This window comes from Aquarana catesbeiana, linkage group LG10 (assembly GCF_042186555.1).
Source record: "Aquarana catesbeiana isolate 2022-GZ linkage group LG10, ASM4218655v1, whole genome shotgun sequence".
NCBI lineage: Eukaryota > Metazoa > Chordata > Amphibia > Anura > Ranidae > Aquarana > Aquarana catesbeiana.
In genome coordinates, this window is record NC_133333.1 from 59,772,944 (window position 1) to 59,793,985 (window position 21,042).

The window sequence follows — 21,042 nt, forward strand, 5'->3', positions numbered from 1 at the left end:
TTGAACAAACCTATTTTACAGAAAGCAATATATAGTATTAAAGCTGGATTGCAAGGTTTGGTTTCCTAATGAGGAATTGTGCCAGTTGTCCTAAATTTAGCTCTAAAAACACACATATGGCAACACTACAATACTTACCTCTTCCTGTATATTGGCACTTTTAGTTCTTACTAAGGGATTCTATCTACAGTCCTGAATTTTACTCTAAAATGCATGTACCAACACTACAGTCCTCACTCCTGCTGTATCCAATTTCCCACACTAACTTGGATATGCTGTCAAATGCAACTTTTAAAATGATCTGCTCAAGGTGTGCTTTCGCATGATACCCCTGCACTATGCATTTTGGTGTGGCGCACTTTTGAAAATCATGTTGGCACCCTTTTCACCCATTTCTCGTGCATAGAGCAGCCCACTCATTAATAGGCTTTGTGGAAATGCTCAAAAAAAGTGTGCATGCTATGATGCACCTCCTGGTGTGAATGAGCCTTAAAGCATAATTTGCAACTTGCAATTTTTTTTTTTTATTAAAACAAAAAAAAAGTCATACTTACTTGCTCTATAGAATGCTTTTGCATAGAGCAGCCACAATCTTCTTCTGGGGTCCCCCATCGGCGCTCCAGGCCCACCCTCTTGGATGAGTACCCCCGCTTTTCATGGGGGCACTCGTGTGGGCTTATTCCCGAGCAACCCTGCCTGCATCTATTGACACGGAGTGGTTGACTTGGCCCCACCCCCTCACCACAGCATTTGATTAACAGCAGCCAAAAGGGTCCTGCTGCTATCAATCTGCCCAATGAGGAGGGAGACTGCAGAGAGAGCACATCGCTGGATCAGATCAAGCTCAAGTAAAAAAAGGGGAGGGGGGGGGCTGGGAGGACCCTGCAGCACAGAAGGTTTTTTACCTTACTGCATAGAAAGCAGTAAGGTAAAAAAAAACTAAAGGCTTTAGAACCACTTTGACTACCTCCCGCCCACTGTAAAGTAAAATGAAGGCGGGCGGGATCTCTTCTCGTTCTGTGGCAACGTCATATGACGTCTCCCCAGTGTCACCGCTCTCTTGCTGCGACCATGGGCATGGTGATGATGTGGCTCTTTAACCATGCGATTGACTGTGTTCAATCACAGTTGATCACATGTAATTGCGGAAATGCCATTTGTCAGCTCTCCACGCCTCACACTGACAAGAGAGTGAGGGGCAAGGAGAGCCTATTAGCGGCATCTCCTCGCAGGGGAGACTGTACAGGTAATCAGGGCACTGATGATTACAGTGCAGCCCCAACAGTGCCCAGCAAGTGATGCCAGTCTGTGCCCATCAGTGCTGCCTTTTAGTACCCATCAGTGCCACCTCATCAGTGCACGTCAGTGAAGGAGAATTTTTTTTTTTTTTTTTCCGGTCTTTCCTTTTTTAGCAAAAAATAAATAACCTAGTGGTGATTAATTAACACCAAATAAAAGCTCTATTTGTGTGAAAAAATGATAAAAATTATACAGCATTGCATGACCGTGCAATTGTCAAAGTGTGACAGCGCTGAAAGCTAAAAATTGGCCTGGCCAGGAAGGGGGTGAAACTGCCCAGTATTGAAGCAGGTAAAGAAAAACTCTAGCCGTTTTTTTTTTTTTTTTTTTTTAATAGAGTGGCAAAGGGTTACAATTCCTGAATTTTTGATCAAGCTTTTAGGGCTGTGTTTATATTACATGTACTGTAGCAATTCTCATAGCCCTGTATATTCTGCTTCCCGAGGAAGACTTTGAAAAGTTTTTTTTAAGTTGTTGACGCTCTCAGCACGTGCCACTTCTTGAGGGAGAGAGTTCCATATTTTTACAGCTCGAACAGCAAAGAACCCTTCTGCAATCTAAGAATAAATCTCCTTTCTTCTAACCTAAAATTGTGGCTGAGTGCCTTCTTCATGGACCATAAAGTAAACAGTTACCGAAGTCACCTTTGATATACAGTATTTATACAATGTAATCATATCCCCTCCTAAGCACCTCTTCTCCAGAGTGAATAATTGTAATGTGTGTAATTGATCTTCATAGCCAGGTACCTCCTCCCCGCTTTATTCTTTTGAAGTCAACACCACCCTGAGGATTGGTGACCAAAACTGAACTGTGTATTCAAATTGAGGCCGAACCAGTTTTTATCTTGTAACGAAGCAGAAATATTAATTACTGTTTGAATGTATGTCCTTTTCCTTGCATGAGAGCAGTTTGCTGGCTGCAGCTTGGCATTACAGTCTATTGCCAACTCTAATCTATAAGCACCATCAGATCCTTTTACATCACAGATCCTCCCATGAGAGCCCCCCCCTAATGTGTATTTTTGCCACCCAAATGCTAACTTTACATTTCTCAATATTAAACCTCATCTACCACGAAGCTGCCTGACAGCCAAATTTTTTCCTGCATAAACTGGTGTCATCAGCAATCACTGAATTGAGCTCTTAATTATTTATGAACAAATTGAACAGCGTTGACCCCAGGTAGAACGCTAGGGCACACCACTCACATTTTCATTCATATTAAGAGTAATTTATCACCACTCTCCAAACTCATTCATGTAACCAGAATATTTACCTTACTTCCCAACCTAAGGATGGAGCTTCACTGATAAAGAGAATGAGGCTGATTAGAAAATTCAAAATTCCTGTTCATTTACAATACCCATCCATGTACAGATGCTTTTCACGTGATTGGAAAATTGAAGTAAATATTACCACAGTTTGTTCAGTGAAGATTCTCAACCTCTGTAGTAAAACCATCACAATGTCTCCAACAGAGACATACTCAGCAATATAAACTCCTTTTATTCATACAGTTGGGAAGGATCAGGGCACCTAAAGATTGGTTTCTGCTGTGTGCAGCCTTAAAAGAAAATTATGGCCAAACCTTTTTTGACTTTATTTCTTTTTGGTTCACAGGCTATTACCCGTCATCAGCGGACAGGGCACAGCCATGCCAAGTTTGTGAAAGATCCCAACAATATTGACAGCTGGTTCTGTCTTTTACAGCACAAAAGAGCTAAAAAGGCAGCCATGTCCACCCCCCACTCCCGCTTGGCTCTTCAGGGAGCACTGCCCTCACTTGCGAGCAGACTGAAAGCCAACTGATTAGTGGTCATGTGGTAGCTCCGTTCTCGGTCTTAGAACCAGGCAGAGACTGCTCTAGTGACACACAGATGCTGCAGCATAGAGGCGAGTATGTATGTTCGTATTTTTACTAACTCAAATTTCTCCTTTATCAGGGAGAATCCTCTCACTCTCTACCTGGCTGAGAGCAAGGGAAAAGACCCCTGGATTCACACCAAGAGACATATGCCTTCCAGACTCTAGAAAATATGACTCCGGAGGCCGGCTTCCTTGCATTAACGCAGTGGTTCTCAACTCCGGTCCTCAGGGCCCACTAACAGGCCAGGTTTGCAGGATTACTGAAATACATCACAGGTGATATAATTTGCTGCTCAGTGATTGCAGTATTCTAGTCTGCATCTCCCCCAAGGTAATACTTAAATTCTGGCCTGTTGGTGGGTCCTGAGGACCGGAGTTGAGAACCACTGTATTAACCAGAGTAGACACTACTGAACGTGTTCACACTTCAGAATGTGGGTCTCAATAGCCAAACGGTTAAATTTAGCATTTGTAAGGTAGGATGGAATACCGGACCTTGCAAGAGAAGGTCAGGTCGTGGCGGCAGAGTCCATGGGTCTCCTACCGCCATCTTTACGATCTCTGCATACCAAGATATCTTGGGCCACAAGAATCATCGCCTTCCCTTCCTGCTTGATCCTGCGTAGAAGCAACAGAACAGGAGGGAATGCATAAATCAATGAAAACTGATTCCACAGGAAAACCAAGGCATCTGTTCCACATGCCAGCGGATCTTTTGTCCTTGACACAAAGTTGTCGACCTTTTTATTGAACCTGGACGCAAACAGATCCACGTCCGGAATTCCCCATCTTTGAAATAGATCTTTGACAGAAAGATGTCGGGGTGAAGAGACCATTCTCCTGGGAGCAACTGCTGGCGACGCAAGTAGTCCGCCTGCCAATTCTCTATTCCTGGAATGAAGACTGCCGATAGGCAAGGTATGTTGTTTTCTGCCCAAGTTAGGATATGATTCACCTCTCTCTGGGCCGCACAACTTCTCGTGCCCCCTTGGTGATTGATATAGACCACTGCTGTGGCATTGTCGGATTGGATCCTGACAGGACAATTTCGTAGTCTGAGCGTCCAGGCCTTCAGGGCCAGGCGTGCTGCTCAAATCTCTAGAATATTGATGGGCAAGGTCATTTCTGATTTGGACATTTCCCTTAGACAGACGCTTCTTCCAGGACTGCTCCTCAGCCCAGAAGGCTGGCATCTGTTACCACCTTCCAGATAACTGGTAGGAAGCATTTCCCTTTTTTGAAGATTCTTGGCTATCAACCACCAACTGAGGCTTTGGCGCACCTTTGGGGATAAACGTATTGGGAAGTCTAGAGCTTGGACCTTCTTGTTCCAAGTCAATAGGACACTGTTTTGTAGTAGTCTTGAATGAAATTGAGCATAAGGAACAGCCTCGAATGAAGCCACCACCTTTCCCAACAATCTCATGCAAAGTCCAATAGAAGGATTCTACTTTGATTTGACCACCTGAATCAGTTCCCTTATGGAACTGATCTTTGCCTAGGGCAAGAACACCTTCTTCTGAGCTGTATCTATGATCAGACCCAAGTATTCCAAACTTTTTGATGGTTTTAAGGAAGATTTCTCTAGGTTGAGAATCCAACCTAGGTATTCCAGGTAGCTGACTGTGGTGACCAAACTTTGGTCTAAGCGGGCTACCTACTGGTCTATCAAGAGTAGATTGTCCAAGTAAGCTAGACTTGTTATACCTTGAGCCCTTAATCTGGCTAAAGGGGGAGCCAAGACCTTTGTGAACACTTGAGGTGCAGTAGCTAGACCGAAAGGCAGAGCTACAAAATGAAAATGAAGATTTTCTATCTCGAATCGTAGATATTTCTGGTGAGCAGGAAAAATACGTACATGGGAGGTAAGCATCCTTGATGTCGATTGACGCTAGCAGTTGTCCACTTTGTAGAATGGAGACTACTGATCGGATTGACTCCATGCGAAAAGAGCGGATATTCAAAAACCGGTTTAGATCTTTGAGATCTAGAATGGGTCTGACATCCCAGTTTGGTTTTGGTACCGTGAAAAGGTTTGAATAAAACCCTAACCCCTGCTCTAACATGGGGACCACCGATATCACTTTTTTTAGACAAAAGATGGTCCAAAGCTTGAGAGAGACACTTATTTTTCTCTGGATCCCTGGGAATGTTGGATCTGAGAAAACAAGAAGACAGGAACTCTCAGAACTCTAGTTTGTATCCTAGAGATATTGAGGAAGCCACCCATTTGTTACATAGTTACATAGTCAGGTTGAAAAAAGACACAAGTCCACCCAGTTCAACCTTAAAAACAATAAATAAATAAAATAAAAAATATCGTACAATCCAATATACCCAATTTTATACCCTCAGTTGATCCAGAGGAAGGCAAAAAACCCCAGCAGAGCATGCTCCAATTTGCTACAGCAGGGGAAAAAGTTCCTTCCTGATCCCCCAAGAGGCAATCGGATTTTCCCTGGATCAACTTTACCTATAAATGTTAGTACCCAGTTATATTATGTACATTTAGGAAAGTATCCAGGCCTTTCTTAAAGCAATCTACTGAGCTGGCCAGAACCACCTCTGGCGGGAATCTATTCCACATTTTCACAGCTCTTACTGTGAAGAAACCTTTGCGTATTTGGAGATGAAATCTCTTTTCCTCTAGACTTAAAGAGTGCCCCCGTGTCCTCTGGGTTGACCGTAAAGAGAATAACTCAACACCAAGTTCACTATATGGACCCCTTATATAATTGAACAGGTTGATCATATCCCCCTTATTCTCCTCTTCTCAAGAGTGAATAAATTCAGTTCCTCTAATCTTTCCTTATAGCTGAGCTCCTCCATGCCTCTTATTAGTTTGGTTGCCCTTCTCTGCACTTTCTCCAGTTCCCCGATATCCTTTTTGAGAACTGGTGCCCACAACTGAACTGCATATTCCAGATGAGGTCTTACTAATGATTCAAACAGGGGCAAAATTATCTCTCTCTCTCTAGAGTCCATACCTCTCTTAATACAAGAAAGGACTTTGCTTGCTTTGGAACCCGCAGCTTGGCATTGCATGCTATTATTGAGCTTATGATCTACCAAAACCCCCAGATCCTTCTCCACCACGGATTCCCCCAGTTGTACTCCCCCGTCTCGACACTCTTCCTGCCAGACGCTTGAGAACTGCAGGAGTCTTCCCCCCCCACTTGAGCGAGCTGGGGCGCCCCTTCATAAGAAGGTTTTAGTATTTTGTTTTGTGGGTTCCCCCCCCCCCCAGGGCCACTTTTGTCCCTGGGGTTGACCCTGAGGTTTACCTCTTGAACTTGATGTTGGAGGCCGTCGTGACTGCCTGCAGGCTGATGCTCCTGGCACTGGAGAAGAAGCTTGTTTAAAACTAAAAACATTTTCTTAACTGGCAAACTTTTCCTATTAGAAATTCTTTGGATGTATTTATCCAGATTGTCCCCAGCCGTTCACCGCGAAACGGAAAACTAGCTAGGAGCTTTGTGCATGGCGCTGCGGCTGACCAATTTTTCAACCATAAAACTCTAAGCACATGCACCAGCACGATCATAAGTCGTGAGGCCTAGAGAATAGAATCTCTCATAGCGTCTATTGCAAAACATAATGCCCTTGGTATCCCGGCCAAATCTTGGGCCTGCTGATCAGGAATAATCTTGAGCCCCTGCTTAAACTGGTCTCCTAAGGACTGACTTACACCGATTGCTGCCAGTGCAGGCTGAACCACTGAACCTGCCAGAGATAAATTGTTTTTAAATAGGAATTCCAACTTCTTATCCATTGGATCCTTCAGCATTTGAGCATTGTCTAACGGACAAGTCAAATTTTTATTCACAGAGGATATGGCAGCATCAATTGCTGGCATCCCCCATTTTTTATTAAATTCTTCCAACATAGGATAAAGTGTTGAAAACTTTTTTGGAGGATAAAACTGTTTATCTGGGTGCTCCCACTCAGACTACATAAGCTTTTTTAGCAATGAATGGATAGGAAAAGTATGAATAGCTTGGGGAGGCTTTACCGAACCCAAACAAGAAGTGGGCTCATCGACTGACTCAGCTGATGGCAACATGAATGTGGAGTAGACCAATTCAGTAAGAGATTGTACCATGAATCTTTCAGATTGTGAACCTGATACATTCGTATTTGACTCTTCAGAAGAGGAGTCATCAGCCTCTTCCAGGTCCCCTGAGAGAATTTGATAATCTCTCGCCCCCTGTTCCTCAGTTTGAGGGTCCTGGGAAATGGAAGGGGACCTATCGCGCTTATTCCCACTCTGGGATGCGATTAAAGCATCAATCTTTTGCTCCAACCCCAAAATGGTTGAGGAAAAAAACCTCTTCAGTAATATAGACAGGGGCTGCAGTGTTGAAAGCAGTTGCAAAACCTAACAGCCCTAATGGCTCACTCTGACCAGCCACCTCGGAACTTTCAGGGGAGGATGCTAATCTATCAATGGGTCAGCGCTTCAGACTATTAAAACACTGCTGCCCCCCTATGTAAGTAGGGAACACCTCAGTGATACCCCAAAGAGGTTAAAGTCAAAATATAGGGGATGGCGCTGTGTAAAAACAGAGAGTGTAAGTGTGAGTGTTTTAAAGTGACAGGTGCTTTAGTGCGTGATACAATCCTACATAGATAGAAGATAAAAAATAAAAAAATGTGAATTGACCAAAAATGAATAAATATTATAAGGTGATAAATCCTTGAATTGTCAACTATATATACAAACAATTATAATCCCATCCAATAAGCAAACTCAATCCTTATATTATCAAAATTATAGAGCATGTGTTAGCAAAATCCACTGATTAAAAAATGCAAAGTGACAAGTGCCAAATATAGAAAAACCGTGGTTGTCAGACCACAGTGCAATACACACAGTGCAATAATGTGCAAAAAACGTTAAAGATTAAAAACAATCTATTATATAAAAAATGTGTATCAAAAAAATATATATAGTCCCATATACTATTTAATATAAAAGTTCATAATGGTGATGCAATGTGCAGTGCAATAAATTCTCATGCAAATCATATAACGTATTTCCCAGGAGATTCTTCTTTAATAATGGAGAGCCGTGCAATAGCTTTTAGCAATTTCCCCCAATCTGATTGCACTCACCGGAGCGCCCTGCCCCTGCAGGGGTATGAGCGTGTGATGTTAATCCCCAGCCTTTAATCGCTCCAATCCCACCGATGCCAGTATCCTTCCACTTGACCCAATCCAGGTAAACCACTCGTTGAGAGGGGGAGGGGGACTCACTGCCCCTTGCTGTAGCACAGATCCCAGTCGGACATCCACTGTTCCCAAGCTGGCACTCAGGGCCCACTGTTCTGTCGGGTCGGACGACCTTGGAGACAGAACAGTGGGCCGTGAGTGGATTGGGTCAAGTGGAAGGATACTGGCACCGGTGGGATTGGAGCGATTAAAGGCTGAGGATTAACATCACACGCTCATACCCCTGCAGGGGCAGGGCGCTCTGGTGAGTGCAATCAGATTGGGGGAAATTGCTAAAAGCTATTGCACGGCTCTCCATTATTAAAGAAGAATCTCCTGGGAAATACGTTATATGATTTGCATGAGAATTTATTGCACTGCACATTGCATCACCATTATGAACTTTTATATTAAATAGTATATGGGACTATATATATTTTTTTGATACACATTTTTTATATAAATAGATTGTTTTTAATCTTTAACGTTTTTTGCACATTATTGCACTGTGTGTATTGCACTGTGGTCTGACAACCACGTTTTTTCTATATTTGGCACTTGTCACTTTGCATTTTTTAATCAGTAGATTTTGCTAACACATGCTCTGTAATTTTGATAATATAAGGATTGAGTTTGCTAATTGGATGGGATTATAATTGTTTGTATATGTATTTGACAATTCAAACAAGGATTTATCACCTTATAATATTTATTCATTTTTGGTCAATTCACATTTTTTTATTTTTTTATCTTCTATCTATGTAGGATTGTATCACGCACTAAAGCACCGGTCACTTTAAAACACTCACACTTACACTCTCTGTTTTTACACAGCGCCATCCCCTATATTTCAGGGGAGGATGCCATCTTTTTTGAGGTGGTATTAGGCTTTTTTGTGGCCGAAGAAGTCCTTCTTGAGCCCTTTTTCCAACCATAGCCCAATGCACAAGGCAGAGGTACTACCAGAAGGATCCCATCCACTGCTTGAGCAATAGTCCAGCCCTGCCGCTGCTATTAATGCTCAGCCTGACGCAAATAGTAAATGTGTCAAAGGGAATGCCTGTGTCACCAAACCTCTTTCATGCCCCTCTTTGCTCTGATGTCCCTCCGACAACTTGCAGCCTGCACAATGGAGTTTTTAAAGCACACTCCCGCGCCAGACATTGGAGGACAGCAACGCCATGCTAAGCCCCGCCTCCTCCGTCGCATTGTGACCCCCCCTCTCCTTTTTATAAAAAAAGTCTCCCCGGTGAAAGGTACTCTGGGAGTTGTAGTTTGTCATCTTTCTTTCGCTCTTTCTCTTCGGAAAGGTTTTTCTCCCGGCCGACAATTAACTGTAGAAGCTGCAGTAGTAGGTGAGAGCAGGGAAAAAGTCAGAATGGCTGCAGACTCAATGGAAATTGATGACGGGTTGTATAGTTGATGTGGAGCGACCCCTGACCATCTGAAGTTTGTTTGCTGTTCCCTGAAGTTGACAATTCAATACATGCTTTCCTTGATCCTCTGTTATGGGGGATCATGGCATTCTGGTAAGAGCGCATTCCTGTTGATTGTGGTGGTGGATGTCAATCAACATTCGGAAACAGAGTTTACTTATAGTTTGTTCACATATTGATGGACTTAGCATTTATCATCATTCACTGGTGTTTAACATATCACATTATGCATTGATCATTAATAATGTCCATTACTTATGTTATTCTTTGATGTTCTTATCAGCACTGGTTAATTATTTATCATTTGTTTATATATTGCTTTTGATTCACATTTATATATCACTATATGGATTTTGGTGTAATTTCGGGTAGTGCGACTTTTTAAAATTTGCCACTTACTAATGTATTGATGTTGTACATATTAGTTGCGGCTTCCAATATGATGGATAGTTACTAAACACTTTGCCATCACCTTTTTAGTTTAGTTTTTTGTTTTTTAGCGCTTTTTTTTTTATATTTTTGTCCAACAGTAAAGTTAGCCCAATTTTTTTTGTTAAATTGTGAAAGATAATGTCAAGCCAAGTAAATTGATACCCAACATGTCACGCTTCAAAATTGCGCCCACTCGTGGAGTGGCGTCAAACTTTTACCCTCAAAAATCTCCAAAGGCAACGTTTAAAAAATTCTACAGGTTGCATGTTTTGTGTTACAAAGGAGGTCTAGGGCTAGAATTATTGCTCTCGCTCTAACGTTCGCGGCGATACCTCACATGTGTGGTTTGACCACCGTTTTCATATGCGGGCGCTACTCACGTATGCGTTCGCTTCTGCGTGCAAGCTCGTCGGGACGGAGAGTTTTTAAAATTTTTTTTCTTCTTATTTTATTTGATTTTATTTATTTTTACACTGGTTTTAAAAAAAATAAATATTTGGGTCACTTTTATTCCTATTACAAGGAATGTAAACATTCCTTGTAATAGAAAAAAGCATGACAGGTCCTCTTAAATATGAGATCTGGGGTCAAAAAGTCCTCAGATCTCATATTTGGACTTAAATGCAATAAAAAAAAAAGTCATTTGAAAAAATTACATTGAAAAAATGTGGCTTTAAGACGTTGCTTCCGCCCTGCAGTGTCATGGAGATGGGTGGGGGCCATCTTCCCCTCACTCATCTCCATGCACAGCTAGGGAACAGACGCGATCACCTCCGCCGACAGCTCCGGTAAGCGGCGAAGGGCACCGGATCGCGCCGGGAGGGGGGGCCCCTCTCCCGCCACCGATAAAAGTGATCTAGTGGCGAATCCGCTGTAGAGACCACTTTTATCTTGTAGCCGACCGCCGGCCTAAAACAGGGATACCGGGGTTATGGCAGCTAGCCGTTATAAAAAAGGGACGTACCTCGGCGTGCACCGGTCGGCAAGTGGTTAACAAACCTTCAGGAACCAGGGACCCTTGGGGAACCCACACTCCTGGACCTGTAATAGCACCCCGCCAGTAAAACTTTATGGCTTTAAAATACCAAAGTACTGGATCCTGGGGTCCAGCTCTCTAAAAAGAGAAGCGTTACAGGCAAAACCTCATTTCTTCGGACACGAGGCCCAGGTACCATTCAGTTCAACCTAAAAGACACATTGAATGGATCCGGCTGCAAAGCTAGCCCCAGCAAGGATTGTTCCAGTGGAGCTCAGCACAGCACATCTTTACTCGTGACCAACACCTTAGACACTGGCGAAAAAACTGAGGTACTCCCAGTAGTGGGAGGGGTTATATAGGGAGTGGATTTCCTGTCTTAGGATGTGCCAGTGTCCATCACCTGAAGGTGGCTTATAACCCACATAGTAACTACTATGGCTCTGTGTCCCGTGATGCTCGATAAGAAATTTTAATTTTTGGTAAACTCATTCAATTAATCCAAGCTCTGCAAGCTGAGATAACATATACCGCATTGATGCATTCACACAATGTTACAGTAACCATAAGCAATTCAAAGTTCAGGAATATTCCTTTATCCCATTGTTTTATTATCCTAAATAGGAAACCTTCATTTTGTTTGCAAATATTAAAGATTCTAACTACCAGCAATAATGAGTCCTTACATTTAAAGGAGCACCTGTCATTTCAAAACCATCATGGCAGCGCCTGTTAGCGGGCGTCCACTCACCTGCTGCTGCCACGTCCCTCACCTTTTTATGTCATTGCCGCATCACCAGCCGTCCCATTAAAATGAATGACTGTCGGTGAATCAACAGCGGGTTAGAGGAGGAGCCTCTGCGGGACAGAGATGACAGTTGCTCTTTAAAAATTATGATTTAAATCAAGGCTTTTTTTACTAGCAATTTAAATCAAATCCACCCGGATTATGAGTATTAATGCTACTTCCAGTTTCAAAAGACAAACGGTGTCAACAGACTAGTAATAAAATAATAGTAATGCAACAAAAAATAATCATATATACAACTGATTATTAAGTTAAACTATTGTGCTTTAAGATTTAGAAAATCAATAACACCCGGAAGCATAGAGTCTGAAATTTATTATGACATTTAAACATTGTTAATAGCAGCAATTAAAACTTGTGATACGTGATCTATCCACCTACACAAACTACCATTTCCCCTCCCTACCAGCTCGCCGGTGAAGAAACTTAGATTATTGCCAGGGGAATTCCTGGCTCCTCTCACCCATCCACTCCCTATGCCATCATAATCCATTGCTTTCACTGAATTCAAACGGTCAGAGAAGGGGGACAACAGGTAATTGTTGCCAAGTATAAGTTAATGTAAAATTGCTTCCCCATCAGATCAATTACACTTGATATAATCTTCAAAATGCTCCACTTCCTTATTTACACAGAACAGATGAGAACAGATGGTATGGAAACTGGCTTCAAAAACAAAACCAGGCTGTGTGTAGGCAGCAAGGTGGCTGAGTTATTAGCATCTCTTCCTATACAGTGATAGGGTTCACGGTTCAGTTCTCACTAGTAAGTCCATTCCACACTGGGTTATTGTTTTCTCCCTGTGTTTAGGTGTATTTCCTCTGTAGGCTACACATAAGCAGGTTCATTTGCAGAATTTGGATAGAACTTTCTTCTTCACCATGGCTGGTCCTTGTATGCCAAAAGGAGGAAGGCTGGGCACAGTTCTATCATTCCCTGTAAAATGTAACTACATAAAGTGACCCTGTGTTTTCAAAAAACAAGTATACTGTCAGGGAAGGCTTGTCCATAGTGAAACTGGTGCTACAGTGCGCATACAGATGTGCAGGCCAACAGGTAGCCGTGCGCATACAAGCTGCTGCACTGGGTCATTACTGTTTGATCTACAGCGTTCCCGTGTCCCTATTATCTGTTCCTGTTCTTGAACCCCACCTGCCCTGACCCCAGCTTGTCTCTGGAATCCACCTCTGTCTCCTGCTTTACCTGATCTGTTCCACTGTTGCTGACCTTAGACTGCACTCTGACTACTCTTCTGCCTGCCACTTATGCCTGATCTGACCGTATGCTACCGACCTGGCATTCCCGACTCAGCCGAGTGCCTGCTGACTGGTTCTCTACTTATCTGGTTATTGCCAGCCTGCTCATAACTGACAACCTGTCATCTGCCAACCAAGTATCTGCCAGTTTGCTGCATCCAGGTCCTGCTCAGTGGTCCTTCCTTCTCTGCCATCTATCCATCAGCCTGTCAAGGCCCAACTGCTACCTGCTGTCTCATCTCTGGAGAAGCACCAGCTACCTGACCGCACAGACTGCTGGACAAGCCTCAGTACCTCTCTGTGCTCGTGCCTTCTGCCACACTACCAGAGATCCTTGAGCCAGAGCTGTCAGGGAGGCCTTCCTCTTCAATACACCTAGCACTCGAGAGGCATAGACATCTGGGTGGTCCCATCTACATGCTAGGTAGTGATCTCTGTAAAAACAAACAGGAGGGTGCAAATTTCTAATGCATTACCTAAAACAAAATAAAGATTTCTGGTAATGCAGTAGGCATTTGTGCCCTCCTGTTTATTTTTACAGTGACCCTATGTTTTGCCCATGTATGGCAAAACAACAAGTTCACATGAACACTGGGGCCTCCAGCCTGAAGACTCATCTTTTCAAACCTGTAAATGTTAAGTGCCTGCATATTAATAAAAAGCAATAAGCGCAACATTAGGCAGGATTCACACTGTTGACGTGCAGTAAAGCTAAATTCCAGAGAGGGAGAGAGGGACACTGCACAGCTTTGGATCAAGATCAGGCCCTTTTAAGTATAAGGGGGAACTGGGGTGGCAACTGCACACAGAAGGTTGTTTTTACCTTAATGCAAAGAATTATTAAGATGAAAAACCTACCTTTACAACCACAACAAATCTTTGGCCTAAAATAAGACATTACTGAACTCCATAGATGTAAGTACTGTGGATTATTTCACCCTTAAAGATCACAACTGATACTCTATATTAAAGGTTGCAGCTATTTAAAACTGATTACAACACCTTCTGTTTATTGAACGGCCCGGCAGATTGCTGTCAGAAGAAGCAAGGAAAGAGGGGCTGGGATTCTGTTGCGTCTGCCATGAAATGTGAGGATGAATTGCTTCACAGTGCCTGCAGTCACATTCACATTATATACCCATACACACTGGACAACCTCAAACTGTTTTTTATCTGTTATTTACATGGCAGCCATGCCCATTAAGTTATTAATTTCTAGCAATAAAAATACATGCAACAATCAAAGCCAGTGACGGGGGAGCAGGGGGTGGGACTGAGTCCTGCTGTCTGTGTCAATAAACAAGAGTGACTCTACAGAAAGCGGCTTTCTTTGGGAGCACTCGCTGGAGGGGAGGAGCCAGGAGCGTAGGAGGGGGACCCAAGAAGAGGTTCAGGGCCACTCTGTGCAATGCCATTGTACAGAGCAGGTATATAGAATACAGATTTTTTTTTTTTTTTCTTTTTAAATCAAGCTTTACAATGACTTTAAATCGGCCTTCTTTTGGTCTGAAGCTGGCAGATTGGAAGACAAAAAGCGAGGAGGAGGCAGAGCTAGAAACTATTTTAAAAACCCTTAGAATTGGTAGCTTATACCCAAAAGTTCAGGATGTCTCGGATCCAGACTGCTGCAAATGTCAACAGACAACCCCAAACTGGAGGATTATTGCTTCTCAGAAACGGTTGTTAAACTCTTCTCATGGAGTAAGAACTTATTTGGAGTCCAGCCAAGTGTTATCCCATGTGGAGCCCAGATGAATGGGGAGTGGTGTTGCCCCCGAAATGCACTGGCAATTTTTTATGACTTTTTAACAATTAAAATTATCTTGGACTCTTTTCGGTTTTTCTACAGTTTGTGCTATTGTTGCTTCCTCTATGCTCATCTGAGAGATTTTCCAACACTTACTTTCCCTTTCCTCTGGAAGCTTGAGCCTTCAGGATGTGCAGTTATATTATACATAATTTTTCCCCTCACTAGAACTCCTAATTACGCATAGTAAAATATGGATCTACTTATAATAAAAGTTTTGCCAACATTCTTTGGCCTTCCGCCCCATGCAGCAAATGTGTTCAATCCTTATCCTTTCTTGACTACTTACAAACTCACTAAAGCCCCGTACACAGGATCAGAATATTGTACAAAAAATACCGCTTTCAAATCGATCATATGATAATCTGATCGTTAGTACACAGCTTTCGACTGAAATTTTCCGAAGGGACAAAGACAAAATTTTTTTTCGTATCATAGCAGATCATACAATTTTTGTTTAATCAGTACAGTTTTTGTTCCAAAATTCAAGTACATTACATCACTTCCTAATTTTTATTCTGTCGTAGGAGATTTTTTTTTTAGTAACCTATCATTCGTCCGATAATCTCATTGTGTGCAATAGGCTTAAGCAGTAATAAGGACCTCACTGGGTAATATAGGATGAAGAGGACAGCTCTGTTGCCTGCACCTTAAAAAAAGACAAAAAACAAACCAGTAATTACAGCTCCCATATTTCAAACCTGAGGGGTTTCTTGTGATGAAAAGCTACAATAAAAGAAATGCATGAGCTACCACATTTCTGACCTCTTCCTTGCTGCTAGCTGTCTGGCTTTCATGCAGATCACCTGCAGCAATGACCTAGGGCAAGCACAGAGCTGGCCATACACTTTTTTTCTTCTGACTGAATCCTCTGTCCTCGCTGTAAAGACTCTTCCACTGTTCCCATTGTATATTGACAATAGGCTCATCAACGATCAAAATAACCAAACAGGGGCTGTTTTTGAATGGACGATGCTGACGTTGGACCAACAGTTATGCAACCCATTTCTTAATAATGGAGGTCACATGGGAGGAAGCCAAAAAAGGTCACCCACTAAACGAATGTCAGCTGGTTCATTAGGACCTGGATGAAATTTTCACAGTGTAAGGTCCAGCCTAAGTCAGAAATTATTCAAGTCAGGGATTAGAAAGACAGAAAAGCCACTATTGCCTTCAGATCAGCAAGACAGCCTACTTTTTTCCTTTATGACAGGCCTCACCGTGGCTGTAAATTTTTACTACCAACATGAATTTGAAAGAGGAATATACTAATTTGTAACTCACCCACATAATGGTCCAGTTCAATTTGATGGAAGCACACAGAATCCTTAAGAGGATCAATATGGGGAAGAGAAGGCCGGAGCCACTTTGGGGAAATCTTGTCCGACAGTTTCACTGAAGTGATTTAAGGGTAAAGCAAAGTTACATTTTCTCAGACACCAAAACATTACATTGCAATTATCACATTAAAGTAGAACTGAAGGCAAAAATAAACTTTTTTTCATTCTGGATAGAGTAAGGGTGTTTTACTCCCCTTCCACTCAAACCCAAAAAAAAGTTCCATTGGCTGGTCGGGTGCTGCCGCCGCCATTGCGGGTAGGGGAGCCCGGCAGTGTAGCCTTTCGGCTTCACGACCGGGTCCCTACAACGCATGCGAAAGCACGCTGCGCTCTCTCACTGGCCCGGCTGAAGGAGAGGGAGACAGAGCTGCTGACGTAATTTGTGACAGCTAGCGAGGGGGAGAAAATCCCCCACTAGCTGATAAAGTGTGGGAGCAGGGTCTAGTCCTTTCATAATATGTTACACCCTGAAAATGGGTGTAACATGTAATGAGAGGTAAACTTATCCTTCAACCAAGGACTTTAAGCAAAGTGGAACATCATTCTCATATCAGGATATATTTCAGTTTTCATCTTTCAAACACAGCAAGGGATCTAGCCAAGTGGCTCCACTTTGTTTTCAGTTTTTGTGATTCAACCCCACTTTTAGGTAACCAAAGATTTTACCTACCAACAGGCAACATATCTGCATCAGAATGCGCTTCATTCATTTCTAAGGCCATATCTGCTTCAACTTCATCCAGGAATGCCAGTTCCTCTTCAAACTGCGAGGGGCCATCATCATCCCAGTCTGATTTTTTCTTTTTGATCTGGGAGGTTGGGAAACCTCCAGCAGACATCCCTTTTTTACGCTTGAAATCCATTCTCAAGGTCTGTGGACAGTAATCATTATTAAGTAAAACACAATCTTATAAAAGTAAAAAGCAATATATTTCACATCAGATAACATTGTTAACCCAGATCTGAAGCTTTCTATCAGCCTAAGCTACTTTACAGCCATTTTTCAACAGCTCACTGGATGGCACCACATGTCATAGCACACTAAGCTGTGCAGTGACATAAATGAAGCTGAGAAAAAAAAAACAGGCAGTGAGATACACTGAAACAGCCACTGCATTGCACTAGTCTGCACAGTAAAACACCATTTTACCATGCTGGCTAGTGTGGATGTAGCCAAAGCCATGAAGCTTAAAATGTGACAAAACTATGTATCAAAGTAATGCTGCAGCAGACACAAGTTCTTGTATCTTGCCATCAAAGCTCATATCCAAAAAAAAAAAAAAAAAATTCAGAAGGGCCCCTAATAAAACAAAATCAGGTTATTGATTCTTAAGCAGTCAGTTATCAAACCCAAGCACCAGCATATGTGCCTGTAAATACCGATGTGTAAGGTTTATGGAGAACTACAGAGGAAGGGCAGAGCAGCACTAACTAAATAAAAGCGAACCGTTAACATCGGCTATAATACAATGCTACTTTGTTAATTCCAAAAATCTGCTTAGGCTAGGTTCACACTACTGTGACGTGAGCAGATTCAGTTTGATTATGCAGTGCGACTCATGCAACCCCATTTTCGAAAAAGTTGGGACGCTGTATAAAATCTACATAGAAACAAAATACAGTTATTTGCAAATCTCAAAAAAAAAAAAAAAAAAAAAAAACATTTTATTCACAATAGAAAATATAAAACAATTCAAATGTTTAAAGTGAGAAAATGTATCATTTTAAGGTCGTTTTGAAATTGAAGGCAGCAACATGTCTAAAAATAGTTGGTAACCGGGCAACAAAAAGCTGGCACAGGGTAATTTTACCATGACGTTGCATCCCCTTCCGATCCGGAAGGTCCCTCTTCTCTTTAGCCCGAAGGACGCAGGGTCCATGGTTGCCAAAAAGAATGTCCAATTTCAATTCATCTGACCACAGAACAGTTTTCCACTTTGCAACAGTCCATTTTAAATGAGCTTTGGTCCAGAAAAAACAGTGACATTTCTGGATCATGCTCAGATATGGCTTCTTCTTTGCATAATAGAGGTTTACCATGCGTTTCTGGGTGGCACGTCAAACTGTGTTCACAGACAGTGATTTTCAGAAGTATTCCAGAGCCCATGCAGGGATGTCCATCGCAGAATCATGCCTTGTAGGGCTGAATTCGGACCAAAATCATGCAGGACCTTTTTTTTTTGTCCGCACCAGAATCAGATCATATGGATGTTCACACCCATGCAATCTGTTTCCTGTCTGAATTCACATTTCGCACTGTGATATACGAACCGATCTGTGCAGTGCGTTCAGCCATACAGTTGCATGGCTGAACTTGCATTGGATTTGCATTAAAAAAAAAAAAAAAAAAAAAAAGGGTGCAGGGACTGGATCTCACCATGGGATCCAATTCCTGTCCGAATCCACAGTTCACACAGCGATCTGTGAACCGATCTGGGGGTGTCATTAACATTGCAGTGACACCCGCAGCGGTTCACAGAGGGCAGTGTGAACTGCCTGCGGGAGAGATGCGATGCGGGAATCGGCGCTGGTTCCCACATCGATACAGTATGAACCTAGGCTAAATCATAAAGCGGTACTAAACTCATTGATTTGCCAGTTTGGAAAAAAAGTTTGCTTCACTTGTGTCCTCAACCAAACTGTCAAACCATCAATTGGCTGGTGTCCTAACTGAGTACATGTGCAGCACCATGGCAGTTGCAGTTCAAACAGAAGCAGCTTCCTTGGTTGTAAAGGATAGGAGGCTAGAAATCTGCTTTAAGGCTGTCAGCAGATTGGCCCCTACACTCACAGCAGTGCCTAAAAATGAAGAGCAACTGAGCACGTGCAGGAGCAGAGCGAGACAGTGAATTATTAGATTTTAACCACTTCAATACCAGGCACTTAGACATCTTCCTGCCCAGGCCAATTTTCAGCTTTCAGTGCTGTCGTAATTTGAATGACAATTGCTCGGTCATGCTACACTGTACCCAAATAAATTTTTTAGCACTTTGTTCCCACAAATAGCTTTCTTTTTGTGGTATTTGATCACCTCTGCGATTTTTATTTTTTGCGCAACAAATAAAAAAAAGACTGAAAATTTTGAAAGTTTTTCTTTGTTTGTTAAATTTTTTTGTAAATAAGTACGTTTTCATCTTCAATGATGGGCACTAATATAGTTGCACTGACAAGCACTGATAAGTTGGCACTGATGGGCACCACTTAATTATTCTCTTACATCATGGTGCCAGTCAGTGTCCATATGGGGGCACTGATTGGCACAGATTTGGCATTAATTTGCACATGTGGATGGCAATGGGGATTGTACCTGGCCATCCACATGTTATGTGCCTCCCTGGTGGTCCAGTGTGGGTATCTGAGGGGGGGGCTGCGCTGATAAACAATCAGCACAGACCCCTCCGTCAGGAGCTCCGACGATCGGCTCTCTTCTACTCGCGTCTCTCAGACGCGAGTGAGGAAAAGCCGATCACCGGCTCTTCCTGTTTACATCGTGATCAGCCTTGATTGGACACGGCTGATCACGTGGTAAAGAGCCTCCGTCACAGATCGGTGTAGCGGTGTGTTAGACTGACACACTGCACCCCAGATCGCCGTGATGCGCTCCCCGTTATCCTGAAGAATGTCATATGACGCCCAGTCAGGATAACTGAACCACCGCCCGGCCTATAACAGAAGTGGTTAAACAGTATAGGCACAGCAATACAGCAATAAAAACCGGACGGGGGTTCCAGTCCCTCTCCACTCTATTCAAAACTGAAAAAGTTATGCCTTGCCTTATACTTGGAAGGTATTGTAGAACCATGGTTAGATTTCTGGTGTCACACATTTAGATTCCTCACATGCTCAGTACTATCACCCCCATACAGCCGACTTTACACATGTGGCTGAAGACTCTCCATTATTGAGACTGGAAAACAAAAGAGCAAACAACCCCGCCAGCTTTGACGTGTCTCCATGTAACAGTGCTTCCTATACATCCAACCTCCCCCTCTTTATATAACATACACTCCACTTACTTCCCGACTCTGCAATATGCTTCCACTCTCCCGCCAAACCTACGTCTTCCTGAACGAATCCCCGCCCCCAATAGTCCTTGTCGCCATGACAGCGAGACGCTATTGAGCCCCATTTCTCGTATTAGGGATTTTTCCGGCGCCTGTAGATGATGTCACCGGCGAGGCACCTTTGTTCCGTCAGATTCGGCGACTCGTCAGAATGTGTAATGAAAGTGACATTTCGTCGCCGCCATCTTGCTACACCCCGCACTTCTCCCCAAGTAAAGATACACTGAGAAGGGGCAAGCGGACATCTTGTTACACCCACCGGAGTTTTGCATTTTACACTTATTTATAACAGTAAACTGAGTCTATATAGTGGTATACAGTACTTAGAACTCCGTCTGACTGTTTAGATGTTGAATTTTAAAAGCAGTGGCAAGCTTGCTCATCTCACAGGTTTGCTAATCTGACAGAAGTTGGCTGCTTTTAAAATTCAACATCTTAAGGTTCAGACAGAGTTCTAAGTACTGTATTCCACTATATAACTTCAGTTTACTGTAATAAATAAGTGCAAAATGCAAAACTCCGGTGGGTGTAACAAGATGGCCGCT

General features: G+C 42.8%; 1 protein-coding gene across 1 annotated transcript in view; it reads right to left on the reverse strand.

Annotated features, from left to right (window-relative positions):
- The window catches only part of POLD1 (DNA polymerase delta 1, catalytic subunit), a 340,630-nt gene extending 319,935 nt beyond the window's left edge, over window positions 1-20,695 (reverse strand). Inside the window, exons 1-3 of the mRNA XM_073602248.1 lie at window positions 20,450-20,695; window positions 17,104-17,305; window positions 16,378-16,488 (exon numbers count right to left, since the gene is read on the reverse strand). Of these exons, the coding sequence (XP_073458349.1) occupies window positions 16,378-16,488; window positions 17,104-17,296 (304 nt within the window). The 5' untranslated portion in view covers window positions 17,297-17,305; window positions 20,450-20,695. The remainder of the gene's footprint in view (window positions 1-16,377; window positions 16,489-17,103; window positions 17,306-20,449) is intronic.
- Between the last annotated feature and the right edge of the window lie 347 nt (window positions 20,696-21,042).